At 41.4% G+C, this 25,732-nt stretch overlaps 1 protein-coding gene across 3 annotated transcripts; it reads right to left on the bottom strand.

Annotated features, from left to right (window-relative positions):
* Positions 1-297: 297 nt before the first annotated feature.
* LOC112570737 lies at positions 298-25,463 on the bottom strand. Of its 3 annotated transcripts, none has more exons than XM_025249328.1 (3): positions 25,325-25,463; positions 9,010-12,606; positions 298-6,040 (listed from the first exon to the last, which is right to left on the bottom strand). In XM_025249328.1, exons 2-3 carry the CDS (start codon positions 12,584-12,586, stop codon positions 5,781-5,783), a joined length of 3,837 nt encoding a protein of 1,278 aa, XP_025105113.1. In that variant the 5' UTR covers positions 12,587-12,606; positions 25,325-25,463; the 3' UTR covers positions 298-5,780. The 3 variants fall into 3 exon arrangements, with proteins under 3 accessions (XP_025105113.1, XP_025105114.1, XP_025105115.1); XM_025249329.1 differs by lacking the exon at positions 25,325-25,463 and adding an exon at positions 16,083-16,838; XM_025249330.1 differs by lacking the exon at positions 25,325-25,463 and adding an exon at positions 14,340-15,280.
* Between the last annotated feature and the right edge of the window lie 269 nt (positions 25,464-25,732).

Below are 25,732 nucleotides of genomic sequence, written 5' to 3' on the forward strand. Positions count from 1 at the left end.
CAGAGAATAGGCCGAACTTTAATATTTTTTAAACTCTTGACCTCTTTTCCTGATAGCATATAATTGGAATTTCCCTAAAGTAACAGTCAAGTGGATTCTGTCTTCCTATTTACGCAAAGCCATGGTACTGCACAACTTTGCTAAAATAAAAATGAGCATGGACAAAGACTGCCACAGAAAACAGGTAGACCATGCAGTCTGGTCCTTAAGCCTCGACCCACACACCCTCCCGCATCTTTAACATTACAGAGGGTTGGGCAGAATATTAAACACACAAGACCATGAGTGAAACACATGTTGTATGTTATCGTTTAATATCTTCTACTGTCAAAAACTGAATACCATCAGCTTTCAGTTACAGTACACATTGTCTAACAAAAAAAAGTTCAATCATGCAATAGTACAGGTGCTACTTGGAATGAACACTTGGAGGAAGAAACAACAAACAGCTCCAAGCAGATAACAACAAAAGCTTCATCATACAAGGTGAGAAACATTTGCGCAGAACAAGTATCACATGAAACCTGGTGAAGACTAAACATTTACTGAGGTAACACACCATTCTTTGTGCCTAATGCACACTGTGACTAGAAAATGGCTAATGACTGCTATTAGCAGAATGAATCAATGAGTGGTGTTTGACACTGCATCAGCAGCTTAGGCTGTACTGCCTACCTGTTTAAAGGTGAGGCAACTAAAAGCGCTGACATGGAGCATACCATTAAAACATGTCCATCAAAACCACATCATCATCTACTTATGAGCTTGTTGCCTGGTCCAGTGGGCATGAGGAATAACAATCACTGATGATTATGTTGTTAAAGATGATGTCACCAAAGTTTTCTGTCATACATTCCTCCAAACTACCAGACTGGTAGTAATTCCTTCCCTTACTCTGGGAGGAACGAGGTCATTTTGTATGCACCATACTGTAAGATGTCATAAAGTTATTAAACAAAAGACAAATTCATACCTTTTAAGTTTTATATACTAGTAATTGAGTTGGGCTTTAAAAAAAATGCTGGTATTACACGTTTTACAAACTTCAATGATGTTAAATGATGAATATAAAAAGAATCACAAATGCAAAGAAAAACAAGTCTATATTGTAGGTGTCATGTAATTAGAACTTTTAGACATTTCAAGACTGAAATTTCTATTTAAGTCAAAGGCAGCAACTCACATACAGTACATAATACTAGCCCTGCTCTAATCTCAGCTCATTTGGATTTTATCTACTCAGAAAATGTCTCATGTGAAGATGAACAACTTCATAATGAGACCAGACAGATCACACAAAATTGTACATAATGCTCTGAACAACAACAACAATAAAAAATTAAGAGAAAACTCTAGGAAGCTCTTACCTATATGACACAAATATAAAATCCTGATGCACAAGATTAAAACATAACTTTGAAAATTTTCTTTAGCTAAACAATTTTTGGTGCCTGTAATTTTGGTCCATAAAAATCATTTCATCTTGCCTCACAACCAATTTTACTCATGTAATCTACAGGCTGGTTTGCATATAAGCATGCAATGCACATATGCAGACACACACAACATTCCTATTACAGAATAACTCTGCAGGTACTACATAATTTATTTTGAAATTAAAAAAAAAAATTTCAGCAAACAAAAACTGAAGGCATGGCATCAAATTAATTACCAAAACTTTTTGATTCATGACAGTGCACCCACACCACCAGATCCATACAGACATTCCCTATAGTTTCTGCAGCCTGCATTATCACACAGCAACACTCATCTAATCTGACATGCCAACTATCATGGTGAGGGTTTATCTGTCATGTCACCCATAATACTTATCACTGTATCTGGATTATTAAATTTCACAGCCTTAATCATGCTCATTGCAGATCTACCTTCAAATGGTAATTTCAGGGAATTCGCCATTCTCCATCACTGCCTTCTAACTAATACCTTGGCTACTCTACAAGCAACAACTTATGAACAACAAGAAGCCATCCTGTTACCTGAAAGCTTCACTTTCACTCTGGCAATGAAATATGTATGCCCCAGATAATTATAAATCTACAATGTATCAAGATGGAATGGTGCCAGAATTTGAAAGAATACACAAACCTGAAAATAGAGCTGCAACAGCTGAAGGAGAAATGGTTATATGATTAAGGTAGGGAAGAGGGCCAAATACGTTATTGAAAGAAATTTCTTAGTAAAATAGTTATTAGAGATTAATAAAAAAAATATGATTAAAATACAAGAAAACAATAAACCTTAATAATAGGAAAGTTGAGGAATGACAAAAAAATAATCATCCCATCCAAGACATGAGGACCTTAGTAATACATGATATGCACTCTGGAAAATCAGTCAACAAACTAGATTCTTCAGTTTTAAAAAGTTACTAAGTGATCTTACCTTAAACAAAGTAAAAAGGAAAAATACTGACAAGTAAGAATATATAACAAAGTATACTGATGACTCTGAATACCAAAGAAAGGCTACAGAAACTTTTAATACTCATCAAAAAAAGGATGTCCAACAAATACAAAACTAGTGAGAATGCACAAACATTTCTCTCTCTCTTTCTCTCACACACAGACGTCCCCTGTAATCATCCTGTGTGTGCATATATCCTACAGACAATTTGGTAACAAACAAAAAAATACTTGGAGCAAACTTAATGGTTACATGTACAGTGGGTTGGTAGGAAAAACTATGTAGCTGTCAATACAATTACATCACATGAACAAAATTTGTTACTAGTTGAGTATTTTGATGTAAACTATGAAAGACACTAATGGTTCCCAAAGAACCAAAAGAGTAGTTGCTGAAATGCTTTCTGTGACTAGAAGTAAGAGAAAGAATAACTTTTCCTAAAGGTATGGCAGAAATAATAAGATTAAGCTTAAGACTAGAGCACTTCCTTATTTTTCCCAGGAATATAGAACGATACATTTATCTACTAAGGACAATGACCTTTTCTGGCCATATTCATAACAAATTTACAAAGTACCATTTAAAAAATAAAGACTGTATCTTTCTTGTCATAAATAAAAAGAATATTTACCTGATCTTTCCGTCTGCCATGAAGCCAAGGGCAAACTAAACCCACCCCTCCAAACCCTACAGTTTTTGTTTGTTCAAATATTTGTTCATTTTAACTGGTAGAAACAGCTTTGAGGACAGGTTAACTCTTGGGTTTAGTTTCTTGTTTATACATCCAGTAAATGTGAATTTTCCACTATGCATATTCAAGTAAAGCAAGAAGAATAAGGCCTTCCCCCAAATTACCTTATCACTTTGTAAATTTAAACTATTAGTATTTAATGCATCTAACTGCTGTTAGGCTTCAAAACAGCACTAAAAAAGATATTTCAACACGGAGACAATACCACTAGATGGTAGTCATTTCCAGTTCTTTCCAATGTCATGGCAACAATGTCAGTAAGTCTTTGCCACTAAGTCTTTGTAAATATGTTTGTCCCAAATGATAAACAGGATGTCTATCCAAATCTAAGGAAAGCAAAGCAAAATAAAGCAAATGACCACAATGAAGAAAACCCTGTTAGTTGAATGTTCACTCTTGTATCATGAGACAATCTTAAGAAAAAAGAAACAGAGAGTATAAAAATGTAAAAAGGGAGAAGAAATATCTCATTTTGATCTTTATGCAGTGAATTTGCCAACCACAAATAAAAAATACAGCAGATTTGATTACGTGCATTATTAATATGAGTAATGTGAAATTAATTCAATGGGTTTCAAGTGTTAGTTACTAAAATAACATTTTCATGTCAAAGACCATTTAAAACGAATCAATCAGAGGACTCACAACAAAATAGTCAGAAAACATATTATGTATCAGGTGACTTTACAAGAATCACAGAAAACAGTTGAGATGTGGTGTACCTGTCTTGGAATTTCAAGGTCTTTGGGACAACTTTAAAGAAAACCAAATCAGTTTTCACACAGCAACATGATGTGACCAAAGAATTTGCTGCTGCTATTTACACAAACTCAATCCTCCTTCTCAGCTAGCTCCAGGTAGTGCCACACATTTCTCACCTCAGTGAGTACATAACAATCAATCCAGTCACTGCATTTCATAATCTTGCTGTACCAAGTTAAAGAAGTGAGGAGGAAATAGCCCATGGTTTCAAAATGAAAGCATCAGCAAGACTGCATGAACAAGGGTCAGCACTGTGAAGAATAAAAATATAAAATTTCTAATTTCCTTCCTCTGTCATGGTGCTTCTAAAAAAAAACCAACAAACAAAAGAGAAAGTACACAGTTGCCAGCTCATACCATCATCTGCAAAAGTCTGTATACCAAAAAAACCAATGTGATCTCTGCTGCTTTGCTTTTTCCAATTGTTTATTATCAAACTTCATGCTTTTTCAAAATGTAGTTGTGACTCTACCCCCAACTGATCAATCAAATCTGTTGACTTTCAAAAAGCAAAGCTTTTCAAGTCAATTTTTTTCTTTTGATATTCTGGCTTTTGAGACTGCCATATTCTCATTATCTTTGACTCTCACAGAAAATGAATTATGTCAGCTATGTTCAGTAATTACACCTTTATTATGAGCACAATGCTGTATCCTTTCACCATGTCAGACACTAAATGCCAGACCTTAATATTTTGCTGAGGCTGATATGTACATTTTACATTATGATTATCAAGAGCACAACCAAGTAAAGGAAAGACATCCCCAGTTGGATGATGACAATCTGAAGATGTTAAGTACAGAATTCAAAACATTAACACAGATGTATATTTAACTTCTGAATGGCATAATATGCACCTAGATGATTATACCAGGCATGAAATGATTCACCATTTGCTGGAAAAAGTTTATGGTGTGCTGGTACTGGAAAGTTGTTAACACACAATTTTATCAGTCTTTCAATGTTTCCTGTTTTTGCAAATAACTTATATTAAGTTCTACATACACATATTTATTCTATAAATGTACATCTTGCACAGGGTTATTAAGTCATCTGCTAAACTATACTAGAATTCTACTCACAGCATATTCAGCAACTCAAAATCCAAATTGTCCACTACTGTCTTTTGTCATATTAAAATTTTCACTGCTTGCTTCTCTAAACAAGAGAGCTCTGTACATGTTCACCTCCACAGTCAGCAAATATTTTTGACAAAAACAGCTATAAACTTTTGATTTGGGGGGGGGGAAGGGATAACAAATGTATAATATTAAGGATTTAATAAATATGCATGGTTGTGAGCTTGTGTGCATGCCTGTGTATGTGTTTGCACATGTGTATATCTGCAGGTACACATGTGACTTGCTCACTGAAAAATGTCAGTTTTTTAAAAAAAGTGTTGCAATTTTAAGGCATTCTATTTCTCCATTACAAAACAATCTTAACATTGCATTCACAATCATCAAACCCTTTTGTAACCCCCATTGTTGCAGTGCAGTTGGGTATGGGCATTAAACATCTCTACAGCAACATGTACACTGAGACTCACTACACAAAGCAGCAGAAAGCCAATATAACATGTGGATGAAAATCCTTGGATTAGTACTAACATAAAAAGCAGTCAGACTCTTCTTACTTACCTTGAATCCAGCATCACTGATATAATATACAAAGACCTGTCCTCAAATGTTAGTATCTTAATTCTTATGAAGTAAAGATGGAATGAAACAAGTCAAAAACAGCAGACAATCATCTGCTTGCTTCCATATTATGGCAAACTACTAAATCAGCATCAAGGGGAACTATCACCTGCTGCTTGGTAAGAAATCTCACAAAGCATTCAGTCACTACCACCCTCCAGGTCTGACGTGGTCTCTACTCTGCACTCCATCTGTACCTTATATTCATACTTGGCTACATAGCGAACCCATTTCTCCGGTGGGTTGGGGTTCTCCACCGAGATAGAACGCACTTGTGTCTTGGACACTGTGGTTGCTGGCATGGTGAAACTAGCGGTGGCCCATTCCTCAAATGCCTCTGGAATCTCATCATGAGGACCAAGATCCAAGCGTAGAACAAACATGTGGTTCTTGTATGCTCCTAAAACAAAAGGAGGTGAAGTTATAATAAATAGTAACACGGCACCTCTAACCAAACAATCAAGGTGCATCTTCACACCAACGCCTTCTAGAAAATAATCAGCCAAGGATTTAATATATATATATGAACAGAACTGACAAGTACTGAAAATACTGGTGGAAGAAGTGTATTCTGAAGAATAATTGGAAGCAGAGATCAAGCGATAATATCCATCTAAAGATAACTTCCATAAACAGAGAATAATCTATAATCATGCAAGCGGTGTGAGAAGAGTTTTTTGTCAACGAGTACTTAAATCATATCAGTAGCAAAGAGTGGAAGAGAAAGTAAGAACTGAAATAAGTCCAAATTGAACCAAATATATATAAATATAGATAAAAAGATGATTTTAATGAAGTAATTTTAGACTTTTTGCCAACAAAATAACACACACACAGAGAATAATCAATCAAAAACTTAAATAGATGAATAAATAGATGAAAAATAGAAGAAACTGCATTTTTTCTAAGCTCATTACAATAAAACATCATTATCCTAAAAACCATAATCACTTAGCTAGAAAAACAATGACATTCACTAAAAACAAGGTTAAAATTAATTAAGACAGATTTTTCTGATACTTTAAAGTGGTGATACTGTAATTCAAAAATCTGTATGTAAAAGAAAAACTTGAAAAAAGTTTGTTTTCAGTTGACACCAGCACAATATTTGGCATCAGAAAAGTTTAAAGCTGTTATTTCTTTTTTTAAATGCAGGTCTACTGTGTCACAAATGCTACAAACTTACAACTTCTGTTACCCTTCTTATTGATTAAGCCCATCCTGCAATCGATGGTTTAATGCTTGGGATTTGCTAGCGACAGCATATTTTCAGCTGCAGTCAGCTGGGATCAATCGGACTACAGACGACTTAAACTGACACAAGTGCTGCAATGGCTCTGATTGTATCATAATTTATTTACACCATACTAACACAGAATATAAACTTGGGGAGACCACGCAAGCTAAGTAATGCACATTCTAACTTTCAAAAACAAAGGAGTAAGTATTTATCTAGTGCAGTGATATAGAAAACTGATTTTTTTACATTTTATTTTATTTTATTTTAATCTATGTGACTATTGTATGCTATCACACATGTTGCCTTCACCCAAGTCAAAGCCACCTCTCTGTATAACTAAACATCCACAACTGTGTTAGCAAAAATATTGTGTTTTATATAAAGTTGTAAGAATGGGAAAGAATCTGTACTGGTCAAGTTAAAAGAATTAAACAGGCAGAGAAAAACTCTTGAAGAAACTGGGTAAGTACAAGCACATGTGAGTCTGGCTGAGGCCCCTTCTACAAAAGGTTACGAAACCTAAGGGCTGTAGAGAGTGGAGAGAGTGTAAGTGATTGTCAACAACACTCCTTTTGTCACCTTTTAGTAAAAGATCAGGTACCAATCACTCCGACTTGTAGTAAAGATTATTGAAAGTTAAAAATATGTGTTGAAAGTTACAATAGATGTCAAGCTAAATCTGCAGCTATGCTACTGACCCGCTGTGTATCAAGTTTTGATATCAACTGTCTTGAGCTGATCTGCTCTGATCTCTCTTTCAGTTCATCTATTTCTATCAGTACAGTGTGCGTTTCTCAACTTCTTACTGGTCTCAAGATTGCCCTGTAGTATGGAAGCTGGGGATTGCTCTCAAATGACTGTGAACACTGAACATTGCCTTCTTCAAAACGCTGGTAAGGGAGAGCAAAGCAGTCTCCAGAGAGTAGACTTTACCCAACTATTGATTTCTCATACAGGCGTTGCTATGCATACACACAGTTCAGCCTTGGAGGTCATACTTTGTTCTGGTCTATATCTGGTCTCGTTATAAAATGTCACCGTACACAGTTATTTATAAAACAAAATCAGGCATAATTTGTAACTCGTTCTTCTAGCAAAAACAGATTCTGGCGACACACTTTTCTTTTACTCAGAAAAGACACAGATTAGCATATTTACACACATGCATTCACTGATACAAATGTACTTGTGTGCACGCGTGCACACACACACATGCTGTCTCTTACACCAGGGAACAGGAGACCAGATGCAATCATATTAGCTGAAAAAATAGAGGAATGGTCCTCTGCTATGTCTTCCTCCAGGATCAATTTTTGTCCTATTGATCTGCACCAGCAGGCTAGCACAGCCATCAAAAACTTCTGCTTGATGCTTTCGCTGGCAGTCTGGCACCACAGCGCTGGAAAGCACTCTTGCCTGGCAGCTCAGACACAAACTACTTCACTGTTGCTAAACTTGTTCTCTAATACGATTCACTTTCTAGCTTGAGTAACATTACTCGCCATGTTTTGAAATCGTTTTCATCTTATCCTCTAGCATAAAAAAATATTCTAGAAATATTACACTGAAAGTCAGAGCACTGTCTTCTCCTTCTGTCATCCTGTATATGCTTCTAATGTAACCAGAAATGCTGAGCCCTGAATGTTCTCTGTGAAATCATTCTCATCATGGTGAAAAGTTCAGGTAAAACAAGTTTTCAAATAATTAGCGCTCAACCCAATTTCAATAACTGCTTTAACAGTATTTAAAGCAGGTTCTTAATCTGAAATGTCTACAGTTTTGTACTTTCCAAATTAAAAAATTTCAAATTTCTCAAACACATTATTATGTTACAGAGCTAAGGAAGAGTCAAAGACCAATTGGTATTGATTACAATTAATCTGAGAAGTTATAAAATTTCATGACCTCACTAAAACATACTCTAGTCCTCATGACAAATTTTAATTACAAACTGAGTGTTTCAGACGAAATGCCAAGTACTTAGTTTAGGGTCTAAAATCCTCGTACTGTTAAATTTGAGAAGTCTTGGAATTCTCCAGACTACACCAATACTGATGTTTCACAGTTAAAAAATAAAGTTAAATACTGTAGATGATATCACTTATATAAGTCCTTTCTTAAGTCCTCACCTTGATTGCGTTCTGGAAGTCGTGGTATTCTCCAGACAACACTCCGATACAGATGCTCATACTTGGCAATGCCAACTGAGGCTTCCATCAGAGTAGGACTCATCAGACCCTGTGCCATCATGGTTATACGCTCCAGCCCTTTGATCTTGCCTGGCTTTCGCATCATGGATTTTATGGAGCCATACTTGAACTTCCGCTCATACCTAAAATAGTACACCCAGGGTTCAGGGATTTTGAAGCGAATCTCAATATCCTCGCAGGGAAACTGACCACACTTTTTGCTGAAAGCATGGTATCCAGTAACCAGCATGTCGCAGCGGATTTCAAAGTGCCTGTCTTTCATGATTTGTTGGGCACGCATCTGCAAGGGCAGTTCACGGTTTTCCCGAGGTCGTACCCGGAAACGAACCAGCTCAAACTGGCAGGCATCTAATGGATGGAAGCGAATGTTATGCGTGTTCTTGAAAGTCTCTAGATCTACCACACAATGAAACTCTGGATTCTCAATGCGGATCCAGTCTTCTGTCTTCACAGGAATGATATCATGTCGTCCAACAACTTCTTTTCCTTTGCGAGTTCTATCGTTGATGCCCAGCTCACAGTTGGGCATGCCAGTGAGAAAAGCCAAGACAAACACTCGTACACGAGCTTTCTGACTCAAGGTATGGCCGTCCTTGTTGATGACGGCCATATACTCATCCCATACCTCAGCTTGAATTTCATCTTTGGTGTATGACAATGTCTTCTCTCGAAAGGATTCCAACTTCATGAATGTGTCCTCCATTTCCCATATAAATGAAGACATTTCATCTTTATCAAGGCTGCCAAACTTCAGAAGCTCTGACACTTGAGGAGAATGATCCAGCACCATTGTAGGCTTGGGCTTCTTGACAAAAGATGGCGTGATGCGTTCTGGTTTGATGCCAACTCGTTCGCGATAGAAGATGTACTGCACCTTAGCAGTGTGAATTTTCCCAAACTGGTCAAACTGCTGCACTGACAGATCGGATACAGAGTAGCAAGGCTGCAGGGGTAGCTCCTGGAAAGAGTCACCTTCACAGTCTTCATTTTCAAACACCTTCAGCACAGGGCCCTCTTTCTGTTTGATTACCTTCACATAAACAGTTTTCCAGTATCTGTTGCCAGCCAACTTCTTCTTGATGGGCTGGCGCAGCATTAGCTTCCAGCTTGTTTTGGAGAAGACTGGTCTAAAAGGTTCCAAAGGCTCTGTAGACTCATCCTCTTCTGGGCTGCTGCTCTCAGAGGACGCAGACTTTAGCACACCCCTCTCCGCTGGGACTTCTTTGACCTTGATGCTCTCCTCATCCACTTGAAATTTGGCAAAATTTTCTTCTGGTGGGGAATCTCGATCAAAAGGGTTTTCTCTTGTGGGTATCTGAGGCGATTTTGGTGGCTTGGGAGGTGGCGGAAGAGTTGGAACTGCGCCACCTGCACCTTCATAATTGATTGGTTCAGCCTGGATTTTAACAGAGAAGCCTGACATATTTCTGCTATCTTGATTGTCTTCATCAACATTATCATAGGTTGACCTGCTAACATCCTCAAAATTCATACCAAGGGAATCAGGCTTTGGCACCTTTACAGGTGCACTGCTAAATGGATCAAAAGTGTCTCCTGTCTCATGGGAAGAAGCGACAGCAGAAGAGGCACCAAAGGAATCGGTTTCATCTGTTGAGGCCACGAAGAGCCTAAGAAAATCAGCCGACTGGGTAGGGTTGGCAGCAATGTTCTCAAAACTGGCAGTGAGAAAAGGGTTGATGGGCCGAATGGACAACTCTCCTGCTGCATCAGCAGTGTTGTCAGTGGAATGAGTAGGAATACTTTCTGCAGTAAACAGATCATCTTGAAAAGGATTAAATGCTTGTGAGGAGGCACCAGTTTCAGCTGTACCCCAAATGCTTTCTGCATCTTGTTTGGACCCTTTGCTCTGGACACCCTTTTTCTCAAAGAAGTCTTCATCAAAGACAGCCTGTGAAGATGTAGTGGTATTGCCTAGGAATGGGTTTTGTGTGCCTGCTTTGGTAATAGCCTCTGAAGAGGGTTCCCCATACAATGATCCTCGGGGAGATTCGTGGAATGTTTTCCCACTAGCTGCAAGACCTTGTGAATGTTGTGCTGATACTGCACATTCAAAATGGTCAAAAGGATCTGCGGAGTCTTTACCAAAACTTCTTCTATCTTTGCTGGTGAAAAAGAGACCAAAAGTTTTAGTATCTGTGGCACCAGAGGAAGGAGCCGCACTGCTTGGTGGAAATTCGCTGGATCCATCAGCATCATCAGACTCTACAATTGTAGCAAAAGGATTGAAGGCATCTGGCTTCACAGCTGTTAATGTCTGGAAGGAATCTGACTGAAAAGGATTTCTGGACAGAGGTTCTGCTGACTTTTTTTCAGCTTCTGCACCCCATTGAAGAAAATCATCCACAAGACTACGAGCAAGGTTAGACACTGCGGTGCTGTCTGAAGCAAACTGACTTTGTTCGGCAAGAAAGTCTGGGTCAAAGGAGATGGGACTTGAGCAGAGGGATGACTGTCCACTGCTATAGGTCGTGCCAGAACCCATAAACCAATCTGACATCAGGCTGTCATTGCCAGTTTGGTCAATGGCAGTTGGTGGACCACTAAGAAAGTCATCAAGACCAAGGAGGTCTTCGTTAACAATGATAGGCGCAGGTTGTGATCCCATGTCTCCTGAGTCAGTGACCAAGGACAGACCTAGAAGATCTACACTCTCCCCTTGTGGCTCAACAGGAGTTGAAGGTGGTACTGGCTTCTCAAAAGCTAGAAGATCCATTTTGTTTTCCTGTTCCATGCTTAGGCGTCTGCTTTTATACTGCTGATGCAACGAGACTGCAGGAGTCAACTGAAAGTGTGGCAAATCCTTCACACTTGTAATCAGCGTAGACAGCTCAGTATCATCATTATTGCTAAACTGCACTTCATCGTGGGGAAAATTCTCAGCACCATTCTCTTGCATGTCACTCTCTCCCAGAGGAGGAGCATCATCTGCTCCAAAGTTGGTCCACTGAACTGGGGATGTCTCCTCTTCTCGGAGATGTTCGTGCTGTTTTGCAGGAGAAATCCGGCCGGACGGTGAAATGCGCCCTGCTGAGAGTTTCCCAATGGTTGACTGTGTTTTCAGAACATTCTGCTTGATGCGATCTTGCATCTGAAAGAAGGCCTGCCATTGCTCAGACTTTTCTTTGATGTTTTCATCTACTGGCTCCCTATCTACCCAATCCTCAGTCAGATCATCTTTGGGGGGAGACTTTGCTGGAGACTTGGAGGGAGATTTGCTTCTGCGCTTTGACCCTTCTTTACTGGCTTTGATTAGAAATCCTAAACCCTTAGATGCTTTGGTCTTCTTGCTAAATAAACCATGTTTATGGGAAGGTGAAGCCTGCTTAATCCATCCAGAAGCACTCTGGCTGTCTACAGCCTCTTTGCTTGCTGCTGTCTCTGACTTGTCAAACACTTCGTCTGGCTCACAAGCTGCAGGTGGTGAAGGTAGGTCTTTGACTAAGTTGGACGATTCGTCCCATGAGCCAGTGGACATGTCGTTGCAATTATGTCAAGCTGCAAATAAACATAGCAAAATACACAGTGCATTTTATAGAAGAAATAATCCAGATCAGTTTCAGAGTATGCTTTCTTCAAAAAAACAGCCACTTTTCCCTATCCTTCTAAGGAGAGCAAAGATGGCTGTTTACAGTACTTTATCAGTTACTTTTCAATACCAATACAGGTGTATGTACACATATACAAGACAGCCACAAATATAAATAGATGATGTTTCTTTATTTGATCAAACTGCATGTGCAATAGGTCCTTCACCCTATAAAATTTCCATTTGAAATGGAGATCTAAACCTTCACAGAAGTGAGCCCACATTGTTTTATCCATGATCCATCTTAAGTGCCTCTTTTCCTAATATTTCTGTAATATAGACAAGAAGAAACTACCAAATGATTATGGAAGTGAAGGAACACCTGACAATAGGTTAAACTGATTCATCCTCATCCTGGTTCATGTTCATTTCTATGCCAAAAGCAGCAGATGGGATAAGTCATTTTGAAACACAAGGATAGTGATCTCAATTCTCAAACACCAGATTATTAGCATCCTCCTGTGCATGAAAGCATATATGCATATATGTATATATGTATGGATGTGCACGCATGCAAATGTGCATGTACATATCTCTTTATCACACACACAGCATGACTAAATGATGCCATTACATAAGCGAACCCATTACATGGGACTTACCCTCAATAGCTATGAACATCCGAGGTATTGATGCACACAGGGAACAATTAGAAATCGAGCTATACCTGTTAGTGATGGCGACTAGCTAGTCAAAGGGCGCATTACTGAAGTGTGCAGTTGAAGGGAAAGGAGAATGCACAAGCTGGTAGTACATTCCTGACGTCGACTGCAATCAATGGGCGCCACCTGTTGGTCTCGCGCTCGCACGCCAACAGAACAAGATGCCCAGATACCTTAATCCCACCGCCCACCTGTCGAAACTTGGGGCGGGGCGGGGACAGACCACTCATGAGCTGTGCCATCTGCATGCCTCTCACCACCGGACAATCTATCCTCCTTTCCTTAGCCTGTTTGGGTCGCGAAAACATCGCCGTGTCATGGGTGTCAATAATGAGGAATACACGGGCCTGTTTATTGCAAAACATCTCCAACTGAGGATAAAAAAAACCTGAGACGCCCTCTAAAACTGAAGGTTTTCTTTCTTCGGTACCTATAGCCATCAGCACAGCCAAAACGAAAGTTTTTAAAAAGTGACTAACCAATGACCGTTACCACGCTACACTAAAGTTGCAGAAGAGAATGGCAATGTATCAGGCACATGTGTGTTGTTTTGACGTGCGCTGCCATCCCGAAGTTTTGCTTTTCTAGACCTTTGATACACAGCCTCCCCACCACAACCTGGTGTGATGGCACTGGAGTTCAGTAGAAAACTGCCTCACAGATGCTAACTCAAGGTTTATAACAGATGTGAAGCTACACCAGATCTCAAGATTTATAACAGATGTGGATACCTCAAACAAATCCATCCCCACTCCCCCCACCCCTTAAGAAAAGCGCAGGGAGTGAAATCAATTCACACTTGCACACACACACACACACTTGCACACACACACACACGATTTCCAACCTCAAATCAACCCACAAAATCGATATCTCAGCAGACGGCAAACATCTTAATAACAAAGATACCCAAGCAAAGGATGCTACCCCGGGTGCCCAGAAAGCCGTGTTTGGCAGCCCGGCGAAAGGCAACACCTTACCTGTACAGGAACTAAACACTCAGCATGGTGGCTGCTGACCAGGCTCCTTCACCACTGCGCCCCGTGATGCTATCTCCAGCAGCACCAGGCAGTCCTGCAAGCCACCGCCGTCCTCTTTGATCGGCGACGCCGACAACACACGTGACTGCTACCAGCCGCCTTGCGTCACGGCCTGCACTAAGAATCATGCACGCGCGCATGCAAACACGAGCGCAAAAGCACTGCGATGGTCCTCTCTCCACCTTTATCGGTGATGCACGGAGTCGGGGAAGGACAGAGACCAGAAGTAGACACACCACAGGCAGAAGCGAGGCTTGCCATTCCACTTGGTGCTGAGACTGCGCGTGTAAGGCCAGGAACTGAACCCGCGGCGTTGGCCTCGATGTTAAACTATTGATTGGGACGGCGTATACGACGAGAGATGGAGGCTACACCACCGGCACCACCGACACTAGGATGGGTGGCCGCCTGCAAGTACCACTGCAGCACGGAGCTGAGGTCAGGCTTCTCATCGCGGCCCCCGGGCAGGTGGAGACTCTGTGAGTAGTCTTATTGCCGCTGTACCAGCACCAGACCTGTGACTACATCACATTTGCCGCCATTGGTAGGTGACCAAGTCACTGTCAACACTGTTTCCGGATATGGGTAAGAAAAAATAGGGGACTAAATGGAAACAAATGCCAGATCGTCATCTTGAAGACGTTAGCCGGAAAGCCCATTACTCTTTTAACTGGGGGAGCAGAATGGAGAGTAAGTACGCACATATATACAAACACACAATCGCACATTGACACGACCAAATAAAATTCTCTCTTTCTCTCTCTCTCACACACACACACACCCGAGCTAGACTGCTAGTAAGCTCCACACACTGGCATCCAATCGATGACCACAAATGCTGGACGTGAACTGTGTCTACCTCTTGAGGTCCCAGCATCCCCCTGCCCCTTCCTTCCCCAGCTCCTCCCACCCTCTTTCCAGAACTCAAGACTTGTTTACCGCACGAGCGAGCGGAACTGCCTACGTCACCACAAGCCGCCATCGAGCCGCCCACACCACCAATTTGGAAGCTAGCAAAACCGATAAGACCCCCGCATCGATGATGGACAGCGCATGTATTGTCCACCCTCCAGGTTTGCACAACTCGGTCTGCGTGTAACGATGTTGGAGAGACCCTGGTGGTGCAAACAAACAGTGGCAGCCAGGCGCCTGTGTCGTCTGCTCCGCTGGACGGACGAGTGTGAGAAGTACACGAAGCGTTAGTACAGTCCGCTCCGGCACCGCAGCCATGCAGCAGCAACACGTTGCCATTGATCAACCGCTTCTACCAGCCTTGCGCCGTGCAGCGCATCCGATAAACCGATTAGAAAATGTCATCGAACTCTTTTTCCGCCGTGTTTGTGTGTGGATGTGTGTGTGCAGATTATTTGGTCGAAAATGTTAAAGAAAACGGTTTTCGCAAGACGCTACACCATGAGCATCCAACTTACAGATAAAGCTGTTGTCAAGTGGTTGAATTTTGTTTCTGTAGCTCAAAAGTCATAAACGTATGAGAGCTTGTCAGAGAGGTTTGCAGCAAAGCGCGCAATTCAGTGACAATCACTCAAACATTTCCATCGCACCCAATTTACAACCAAGCCAATATATCAAAAAGAACCGAACATCTCAACCCCATCCTCCCCATCCCAGCAGCGAGGACGACTCCACGCTCAGAGAAAGCTCAACCTCGATGTGGGCATTTACCTGGGCAGTCCCATGATGCCACGGGACGTGGTGCTGAAGAAAAAATCGCCACTCGCTCTCCGCCTCACTTGTACTCCAACGTTCCGGCAAAACGAGAGACCGGCGGAACAGGAAGCCGGCCTCCAGAACCCATCCACCACCGCTCTCCTGGTCCAAGACGCCGACGACACCTCGTGATCACGCAGTTCCTCCCGGAGGCAGCTCTCAGGAGATGTGTTGTTGTTCTCGGGGTGGGGTTGGGGGGTGAAGAACACGCACACTGCATTCACCAAGCTCCCGGGCTGTGTCCAGGTTCATTCTACGCGTGCTGGAGGCCTGGGCACGCGCCGGCGATGTACACGGGGCTCTCTCAGGCACGCTCCTTCATATTTTAGCCTAAGCAGAAGTGGTACATGCAACTGTTGTGGCAAAAATCAATTCATTGATCATTGCTTCCGCCGAGCTCTAGCACTCTGGTCGTCATAGCAACGAGCCCCCTTGTAAACGTCAAATAAAAAAATACAATCAAAAGAAGAAAAAAAAAAAGAGCGAGGGTTGTACTCTTCCTGAATATCACTAGGTTTCTATAATGAATACAGAGGGAACAATTCAGACTTGCAATGATAGTGTGAGATTTCCTCTGTGGATGCTCTCCCTCTCTCCTCCCCACCCCTAACTCATTCATGCACGCGCGCTCCTACAGAGAGGAGTGGCGCGAGGCTATTTTCCGTAAGGACCGCAGGACTATGCGCGTTGCTGGCGTTACACACGACACACTGAGCAGCGTGCTGGTGGGTGACGTCACACGATGCCCTAGCCACGTGGTGCTGACGTCACGCATCGTGTCACTGGCCGCCTGCTAATACACACACGTCACACGCCATACACCATCACCGCGTTCGTGACGTCGCGCGCGAGTGACGTCTTCGCCCGATGAAAAAAAGTCACATGTGCGTGCCTGGCTCGATTACTGCTGCTCATCTTCCGAAGCGGAAGCCAGTGGAGAAAACAACAACAACAATAATAACGGCACAATTTCTAAAGCTCATTTTCCTCATGTCAAAGAGAGTTCAAGTGCTGTGCTTACCAGAGTACAGACAGACAGACGGACACACCATCAAGCACTCAACTGAAGTGGCATGTAAGACGGCAGCAATGGCAAAGACATGGAAGGGACATTTCCCCACCCACCGACCCACCCACCACTCCTCTGGCGCAGGACAAGGGCATTCAAGCGGTTTTGTTCACTCACACGGCGTGTGGACAGGGGCTAGTCCTGATGAATGTGTTTCCAACTCTTCCATTCCACAAGGATGACGAATGGTCAGAAGATCTTCCCCTCTGCAGACTGGCTGTTTGAAGACGAGACCTCAGTCCCCCTGACTGTGGGTCCTCCGTTCTCTCTTCCTTCCCTCATTTGCGTGTGTGAACAGGCAGACCGGCTTACCCTGTCTCACACCCGTGTTAAGAACGTACTCCCATTCTCACTTTCGATGTGTGTGAAATGGCTGTTTACACTTGGCATGAGCCAATGATACTTTCTTCCTTAACGTATGATGTGCACATTTTTGTCATTCCTCAATCATCATTTCAGAGTAACCCGCAAGCAAATAAACAAGAAAAATAACACGGAATCACTTGAAACTTTCTAACGCCGTACAATTCAGATACCAACAAATATTATCCACATTCTCAAACCGACTGCGCAAAGATTTGTACTGAATGACAGGATGACAGGCTGACAGGCGGGTTTCTGCAAGACGGTATCTGCTTGAGGAAAGGACTGAATATTCAAAGCATGTTTAATGATTATGAATCAGCTCCAGTCTGAAATTCAGGTCTTAACAAATATCTTTGGCAATTCTTGGGTTCTGTGTCACATTCCCTAGAACTCCGTTACCCTTCACCTCCATACTGCTTAATGACTTTAGTGGACAATAATATCAATGCAATTCTTATGCTTCATAACACCGTATTTTCTAAAGACATTTTAGCTTTTGTCACGAGTGTTATTGCATTTTATTTTCATTTACTTCTATATTTTTGTGGAGAAAGAGTGCTGGGGAAGTGTGCTTGAGAAAGATGCCACTTTTCACTCCTTTAAACAAGGCGTCTTAAAACTTCTGGAAGGTACTCTCTACTTTCCCAGAAGATTTTATCTTCGATTTCTGTGCCGTGCCGCGTGGATTTCGACCTTCTCCGCTACAGGTTTGAAAAATGCATGCGAAATCGGAACTCAAGGGAGCTCATTTCCAGCTGTACACGGGGTAGTTCCATACAGTTCAGACTTTGCCACCACAAGTGAATTCCCACGCGACGACTGAAGTCGCCCCACTAATGGTACCGTGCTGGAGGGCCGGGTCCTCTAATTAGCTTTTAGCGGACCTTTGCTCCTCACTAAAGGGATTTTTTCTTAGTTATAATCAAACCGCCATAAATGCGCCAGAAGCGAATCTCTGGCTTACCGCACTTTACACCTCCTCCTTTTTCTCCAGTCACCACCACCAATGAAAAAAAAAGGTTTAAATAACAAAGCTTTTGGTTTCTATTAATACCAATATGTAATGGAAAAATAAAATAAAAACGCACGCTGAATTTGTCGAATGTCGGTTTGAGACTAATAACACTTTCAATAACCGCGCCCAGTATTCTATTCTGAATATTTGTATTCAATGACTGACGGTCTTGTCATTAAAAAAACAAAACAAAACCCACGTGGCTACAAAAATGTCATCATCGTTAAATCTACAAAAAATGACAGAAGACCAACTACAGTAATCAGGACACCATCTGCCCACGCATTGCTTGAAAACGTCCCCAGTCACACTTACACTCCCAATAATGAAACTGGAAGGGCCAGTTCCCCAGGGAATTTATGGCTCGCCATTATTGATTCCCCCAGCACGGCTCGGGAGGCAGCGTTTCTCGGAGGCACACACGCCTCGTACTCCCCTCTTGGCTGCAGTCGCTGCATCCTCCCCCCCGTCACCGCGTGCAGTGCTGCGAGTGGCACTGGAAGCATCCACACGCCTGCAGTTGCTGAAGTGTGTCCAGTGCCAGAAGCGTCCGTGCCAAGACACTACAGAACAGCGAACACATCTACAACTACACCAGTGATGTGATCAACATCAACACCACCTAGCTGTCTGGAGGACGAACATCGGCACAATCGTCAAGCAAGCTCCTGTCTCTCCTTACCACCATTCCTGTCTTACCTTCATATACGCTGCAGTAGCAGTTTGCTTCTGGTATATTTGAATAAACAGTCAGTATCGTATTTTCGTAAATAAAAGACATCAGGCGCTTCTGATTCCGTTCGAGATCCAACGATATCACCTTTGGTGACAGCCAGCTCTAGTCCTTACTTTGGTTTTTGTTTGGGGTTTTTTTGGTTATTTATTTTTTTGTGTTTTTTTTTTGTTTTTTTACTTTGGCTTTTTAATTTTTATTTCATTTTTTATTTCTGCTCAACTTCGTCATCATTATATGGTAATATGACGAAAATAATTTTGTTTTCCACTTTTCCCCTGACAATTATCCCTGTGCTTAATACATGATGAAATAGCACAGGGTCGACTGGAACCATACACGAAATAGAACACACCACCTCATTTAAAGATAAATAATGGAAATCTCACCAATCTCGCCAAAACTTAATGCGTTCACAAACTTCTGTACATCTTAAAATATATGTTACTGTTATAACAAATAAATATTCTTCGCAAAGCAACCTTTAAAATTAAAATGTGTCTCGTATGAACAATAAATTTGTAATAAATGATAAAGTATGTTTACGATGAAAAGCCTTTTTCGGCAGCCTATACTATTTTGGAATCTCCAAATACTGTTTACAAGAAACAGGCTACTTCTAAAATCAAGTACATCTGCTCAGTGTCAACTGTCAACAATGAAGTAGTAGTGTGCACTTATTCGCAAAATTTACAGCGGTAGCTGTACATGACCTTACAAAAATAAAATACAGACGACAAATCATAAACAAAAGCCAGATATGGCAAATGGAATCCAGCTCTTGGTTTTGGTCTAATCTGACTGAAGGAGTAAAAAACGCGAAAATTCTATCTTTAAAAATGTGAGACCCGCGACTTCATTAATGAAAATAAAAACCGCATCTCAAGCTATACCTACTACAACAAGCTCCAAGAGGAAACCGCAAAAAGCGCAAAAGAAATACGTCGTAAGCATCCTTCTTACCTCCCTCTCATGCTCGTCAAATGATGTGGGCGACTGTTATCGATCAGCCCATGTAAATATGATCAGCATCAATAACCGCCATGATCTCAACCCTTTTTGTCAAAGGTGTACAGCTATTATCGGTACTACCCCTTCATCGGTCCACTCAATACAAAGCTCCCCCTTCTGTAATTTAAAGGCCCACCAGCGACTATTGTTCAACTGACTGGGGGGTGGGCTTAGCTCGGCGCTGCTATTATTGCCCCTGAACACCTCTCACTCCATGTTTGCGGTACACACCTGCAAACGTAAACATAAAAACAAATAACAGACACCAGGAATGTACAGGGCCTCTCTTGTGTTCCTGGGCTCATTCATTCCCTCAATCGGAAATTAATGGTTTATGCTGATCAGCCGGTAATGGTCGTCGGAGTGAAGGGTGGGCGTGAGGGCGATATTGACGGACGCAGCGGGGTCTACAGGGCCTTCTCTTGTGGGTCGGTACGCAAGTCCTGCAGGGAATCGTTAACGCCGTTTGGGTTAGGGAGTTAGACAAAAAAGCTGCAATGTATACAATTATAAAGTCAAATTATTAAACATAAATCAAAAAAAAAAAATAATGCATCGAAATATGCCGTTGTCTTTCTCGTCTTCCTCTTCTGCAAGTTCTCGACAGACTCGATTTTTCCCTCGCTCGCCTGTGTGCGTGGGTGTACGAGTACCACCTGTCCCTGCTTTTGTTTGAGCTCGCAAGTGGCATGCAAACATGATAACCCTGATTGTCAGACTCTGTTTGTCTGCGCATCACACAAATACGCGCGCACGCATGCAGACAAACGGGAACGCACAGTTTATGTTACCACTTTACAGACATTCAGACTAGAGACAACCACATGGACACACGCAAATACCCTGCAAAGTGTTGATAACAAAAACTTCAGTTATGGGACGGCCAAACTAGATGATTCATGTCGCTGTCCCGGGGAAGTCAGGGGCAAGCGTATTGTCTCCGTCGTTATAAAGTGGCGTTCACACTCCGCGAAGGTTGCTTTAACCCTGGGACCGTATTAGAAACAGTGGAAAAGATTTGCATAAACAGTATCTCCGGGTCTAGAAATTGCGTCGTAACTAAGAAGACAACAAGTTTATCTTTGATTTCCCAATTGTACCCCCTGGGCAACAACTTGTCCTCGCTTCATAAATACGGTCCCAGAGTAAAGGGCTAAGAAAAGAAAGCTAACCAGAAAAAAAGCCATGATAAGAAACCATGGTTAGGCCTGTGTTAGGTCGCGGCTACTTTCTATTCTTTTTTTGCTGGCAATGGGTGGCAAGTTCAGCTTCTATATCTTTAGTTTGGGGCACATATAAAACCTGCCTTATGTGCCTCTATCGTTTGTCCTTACAGCTCCATTAATGTAGTTAAAGTCATTTTATCGAAAGTCGTTTCGGAATTATCATTTCCTTAATTGTGGTACTACCCCGGAGCCCTTGGTGCTAATGGGAAATAACCTACCAGACGACCGAATACATCTTTATTTAACAACGAAGACCGCTTAGAAACTGTAAGAGGAAAACAACTACAACTTGTGCCAAACCAACCATATGACAGATACATATCAACAGGATTTATAAGGGTGGCACCGACCACACTAGGTCATAGCAGGACCTGTCAGAGGTCATTTTGAGTCCACCTGGCAGGACATGCTTTTTGACCTCTGACCTCTGACGTGTTCGCGGTGTCACCGGAGGCACTCGACTGAGGCACTGAATGTAAGATCGTGATATTTTGTCAATTAATCAATACCTTTAATCTGACTGCGATGACGCAACGCAATTATTGAGAAGAAACGAAAGAACTATGCTTGCCGCTAGAAAGGTGATTTTTGAGCAACTACTTCAGCCTGATAATCGCGGCATTCTAGTAGACTAGTAGACTAGTGGTAGCCTGATAGGAAGTCGTATCTCAATGTAATATTGCAGCGTGTACCACAAAATACATCCAGATGTTTATTTGATTCAAAAAGTTAAGTATTAAACAATTTCTAAAGGGAATAAGTCGCATTTATTAAAAAAAAAAAAAAAAGCAATAGTAACAGGCAGTGACGAAAGCAATCGACGCCAACGCCAATGGTGAAATCAGCAAACAAAAATGAAACGATGGGAGTAAATATGATTTCATGCAAAACAAAGCTGTCTGGCGACTGTACATATTATTTGTTTGTGGCTTTTACACCGAAATTCAGAAGATGTAGACACGGTTTGAAGGTACTGTGTATTTGTGTGTATATGTACACCCATTTCTCGAGTAATGTACGCAAACCTATAATACTACATAAATGCACGAACTAATAACCCTGGACTGCTGGCAGACGATTTTTCCCCCGTTAATTGCTAAAACGAGGCATGAACGACAAAGCTTCCGGTTTATTCACATTTCAGATTAACTACTAAAACGAGGCATGAGACGACAAAGCTTCCGGTTTAGTCACATTCTTTGTTACGGCTCGCTGAGACTAACAGCGGAGAACTTGGCAAGAGGCCAGACAACTTGGCAGACAGCAATCCACCTACTGTATATACATCCAAGATATATGGACCATCTCCATCCCAACTTCCACACTTGTTGCACGCATCCTCTCATTTCCTGCTTCCAACTGTCGCGAGTTCAAGCATGGTATGGCAGGGTCAGGACTGCGCCGGGGCGGGGTTAGGAGAGCGAGGAAATAAAAATTTTAAACAGATTTCTGTCCACTTTTCAAATCCGACACCCAGTGAAGGAAGCAAACGCACGCACGCGTGCACACACACACACAATGAGTATTCAACATCCTTTGAGTGGCAAGTGTCAACACTGCCAGCTGTGTTCTCCAGTTCCCTATATCCAGCAAACTCTGTGATGTACTTTGTCTGTAAAAAAGGTCACAACTAATATATGAATTCTAATCCAAAGCCCTATCAGCGCGTGCGTATGTGCTGTAGACATCGCGTGCCTATGGTGAGATCTTAACCTTGGACCTTGCACACCTCAATGTATGGTAACAAATCAGTCTTTTATCACCACGCGACCAGCCGGCCGACTATTTATTGCTTTCTAGCCGTTCTGGTTAATACAGATATACAAACAAACAAAATATATAGCTGTTGTGACATACATATAGTTTGTTTGGGTTTGGTTCTAGGTGAATGCAAACCACTCAAGATTGCCCCCTGCCTGCTCTAGGAGAATGGGACACCATTCTAGGGGGATGGGACACAGCTCTAGGTGAATGCAGACCACTAAAGATTATCCCCTGCCTGCTCTCTTACTGTACCGTGAAAGCCACGAAGAGGTTTCAGAGACAGGAGATGCCGAGCACAGAGTCAAGCCATCAATGCCTAAGATGTGGTTTGAAGAAGAGAACAAATACAGTGTGATTTGAGGACAAGATCAGAAATGACTGGAAAACGACAAATATTCAATCTTATTAGAAGTACCCATGTCAGTGATCCAGACAACAATAAGCTCACTGCTCTAAGAGCATTTAAAAGTAATGTGACTGATATAAAAGGCTGAAAACAACTGCATAATACAGACAAAGCATCAGTCTGCAGTTCTGAATGTATGGTGTGTGTGTGTAATATTGTGAAGCTTGTAACATTAAATTAAAAAATGCTTAGGTCAACACCTTTCTCCTTTTAACACTTGTAAATTGCTGTTAACTGACAACACCGAAGACTACATTCAAAGATGGATATTAACAAGCCACTAAGATAATAACTCTGCATCTCCAAGTAGAAATCCATCATGCAGAAACAAGTACAAACTAGTGTGTTCCAAATCATGTAAGGAAAATTTGCATGGTAGGTCTGAAAATGTAAAAAGTGTAGGTTGGAATTCTCATCACCTGAGACATTGGAAAAAAAAAAGTTATAAAAGGTGTCAGTGACAGGCTTTTATGTGCATAAAATCTTGACATGGATTAAAGTTATGATAAAATGAACAACTGCACATTGCCGTCCATTTTTTTCTGTTACTTGATCTGGAAGACATTCAATACTTTTATTTCAGGAGACATTGGAGGAGGCCTAGAACACCTAACAATTTTAAGTGGGGTCTGAATCTCCCAACAGTTTTAATTGGGATTCTGAAAACTGCCTGCATTTTATGGATGGGAAATCCTGTTTTTGCAAGAAATAAGGTTCTGATTTAAAAGTGATAACAATAAGTCTTATTATGCTATTTTTCTAGTTAGCAGCTATTCACAGTGCACAAAACACATACAAACACACAGGCTAGTACACCTGTTAAGATTTCTTTGAACATAGCATAAGTGATAGCCAGGCAACAATTACAAAGCATCAAAGATCCACCAAAATGCAATGGGGTTTTTTGATGATTGTAATTTTTATTATAATATGCCAATTCCCAAACTCTCAGCAAATAATCCTTATCGCTATGAAAACAAGCTTTTACAACATCAACATTTGTGTACAGAATGAGGTAAAATCTACTCAAATGAAAATCTCAAAACTTGCTATGCTTTTATACAAAGGAAAAGGTCAACCTGTAAAGCACATTTTTCCGAATGCTGAAATTACAGCACGGTGCCTACCTAATGCCTTAGCTGTTTGTCAATTATAAAAATATATTTTCTGATGTTCTTTACACTGCAGTACCATGAGAGATTTATTTTACTATCTTTGATTCCCATTATTAGCCATATAAACATAAACAAAACAAACCTGAGCTTTATTGAAAACTCTCAATATCTTACAGAGAAATTTAAAAGTAAATAATTCCAGAATGTAACTTTTGATGTCTGAAGATCATCTGCATATTACTATATATATAAAGCTCAGTTGGCTCAACTACTTGACCTTTATTCTTTTTATCTTGGGTGTTGATTTTCCACATTTTCAGCACTGTTTCCTTTTTGTGATTTGGGATTTTCCTCAGATCAGCTTAACTGTATTATGTATATTGTGCACACCTCCTTAGCAGGAGGGGGGGATGCGCTAGATAAGGTGAGGATGTCAATGAGGATTATTATGAACAAATTACAAAAATAAGAACACATGAAAATGAAACTTACTTGTACATTCTACGAATCCAGGTTCACAAGAGCTGCAAACTCAGCAGATGGTGGTGTGAGGCAAATCTGTGGCATGGATTCAGTTGACAGTGACTGTGCTGATGAGTGACCTTCATCTCCCCTTCCATCACATATCAAGGTCACATGGTTGTCGCCTGCAGCATCTCCTCCACTTGGGCTTTTCTCTTCATCAGGCTGCAGGCTTTCAGGGCTTGAGTTGCTGCTGCTGCAGCTGCTAGGTGTTGACAGCAGCACTTCAATATTAGCAGGCTTGTTGGCACCTGCTGTCTGAATGTTGACAGTGAGGATCTCTTCGTGTTCAGGCAGATCAAACTCAAAAGGAGCATCTAGGCTGCTATCTTCTCTGCTTCCTGAATCTGTCTGGTCAGATTCTGTGAAAGCAGACTC

This window comes from Pomacea canaliculata, linkage group LG8, assembly GCF_003073045.1.
Source record: "Pomacea canaliculata isolate SZHN2017 linkage group LG8, ASM307304v1, whole genome shotgun sequence".
In the NCBI taxonomy this organism is placed as follows: Eukaryota; Metazoa; Mollusca; class Gastropoda; order Architaenioglossa; family Ampullariidae; genus Pomacea; species Pomacea canaliculata.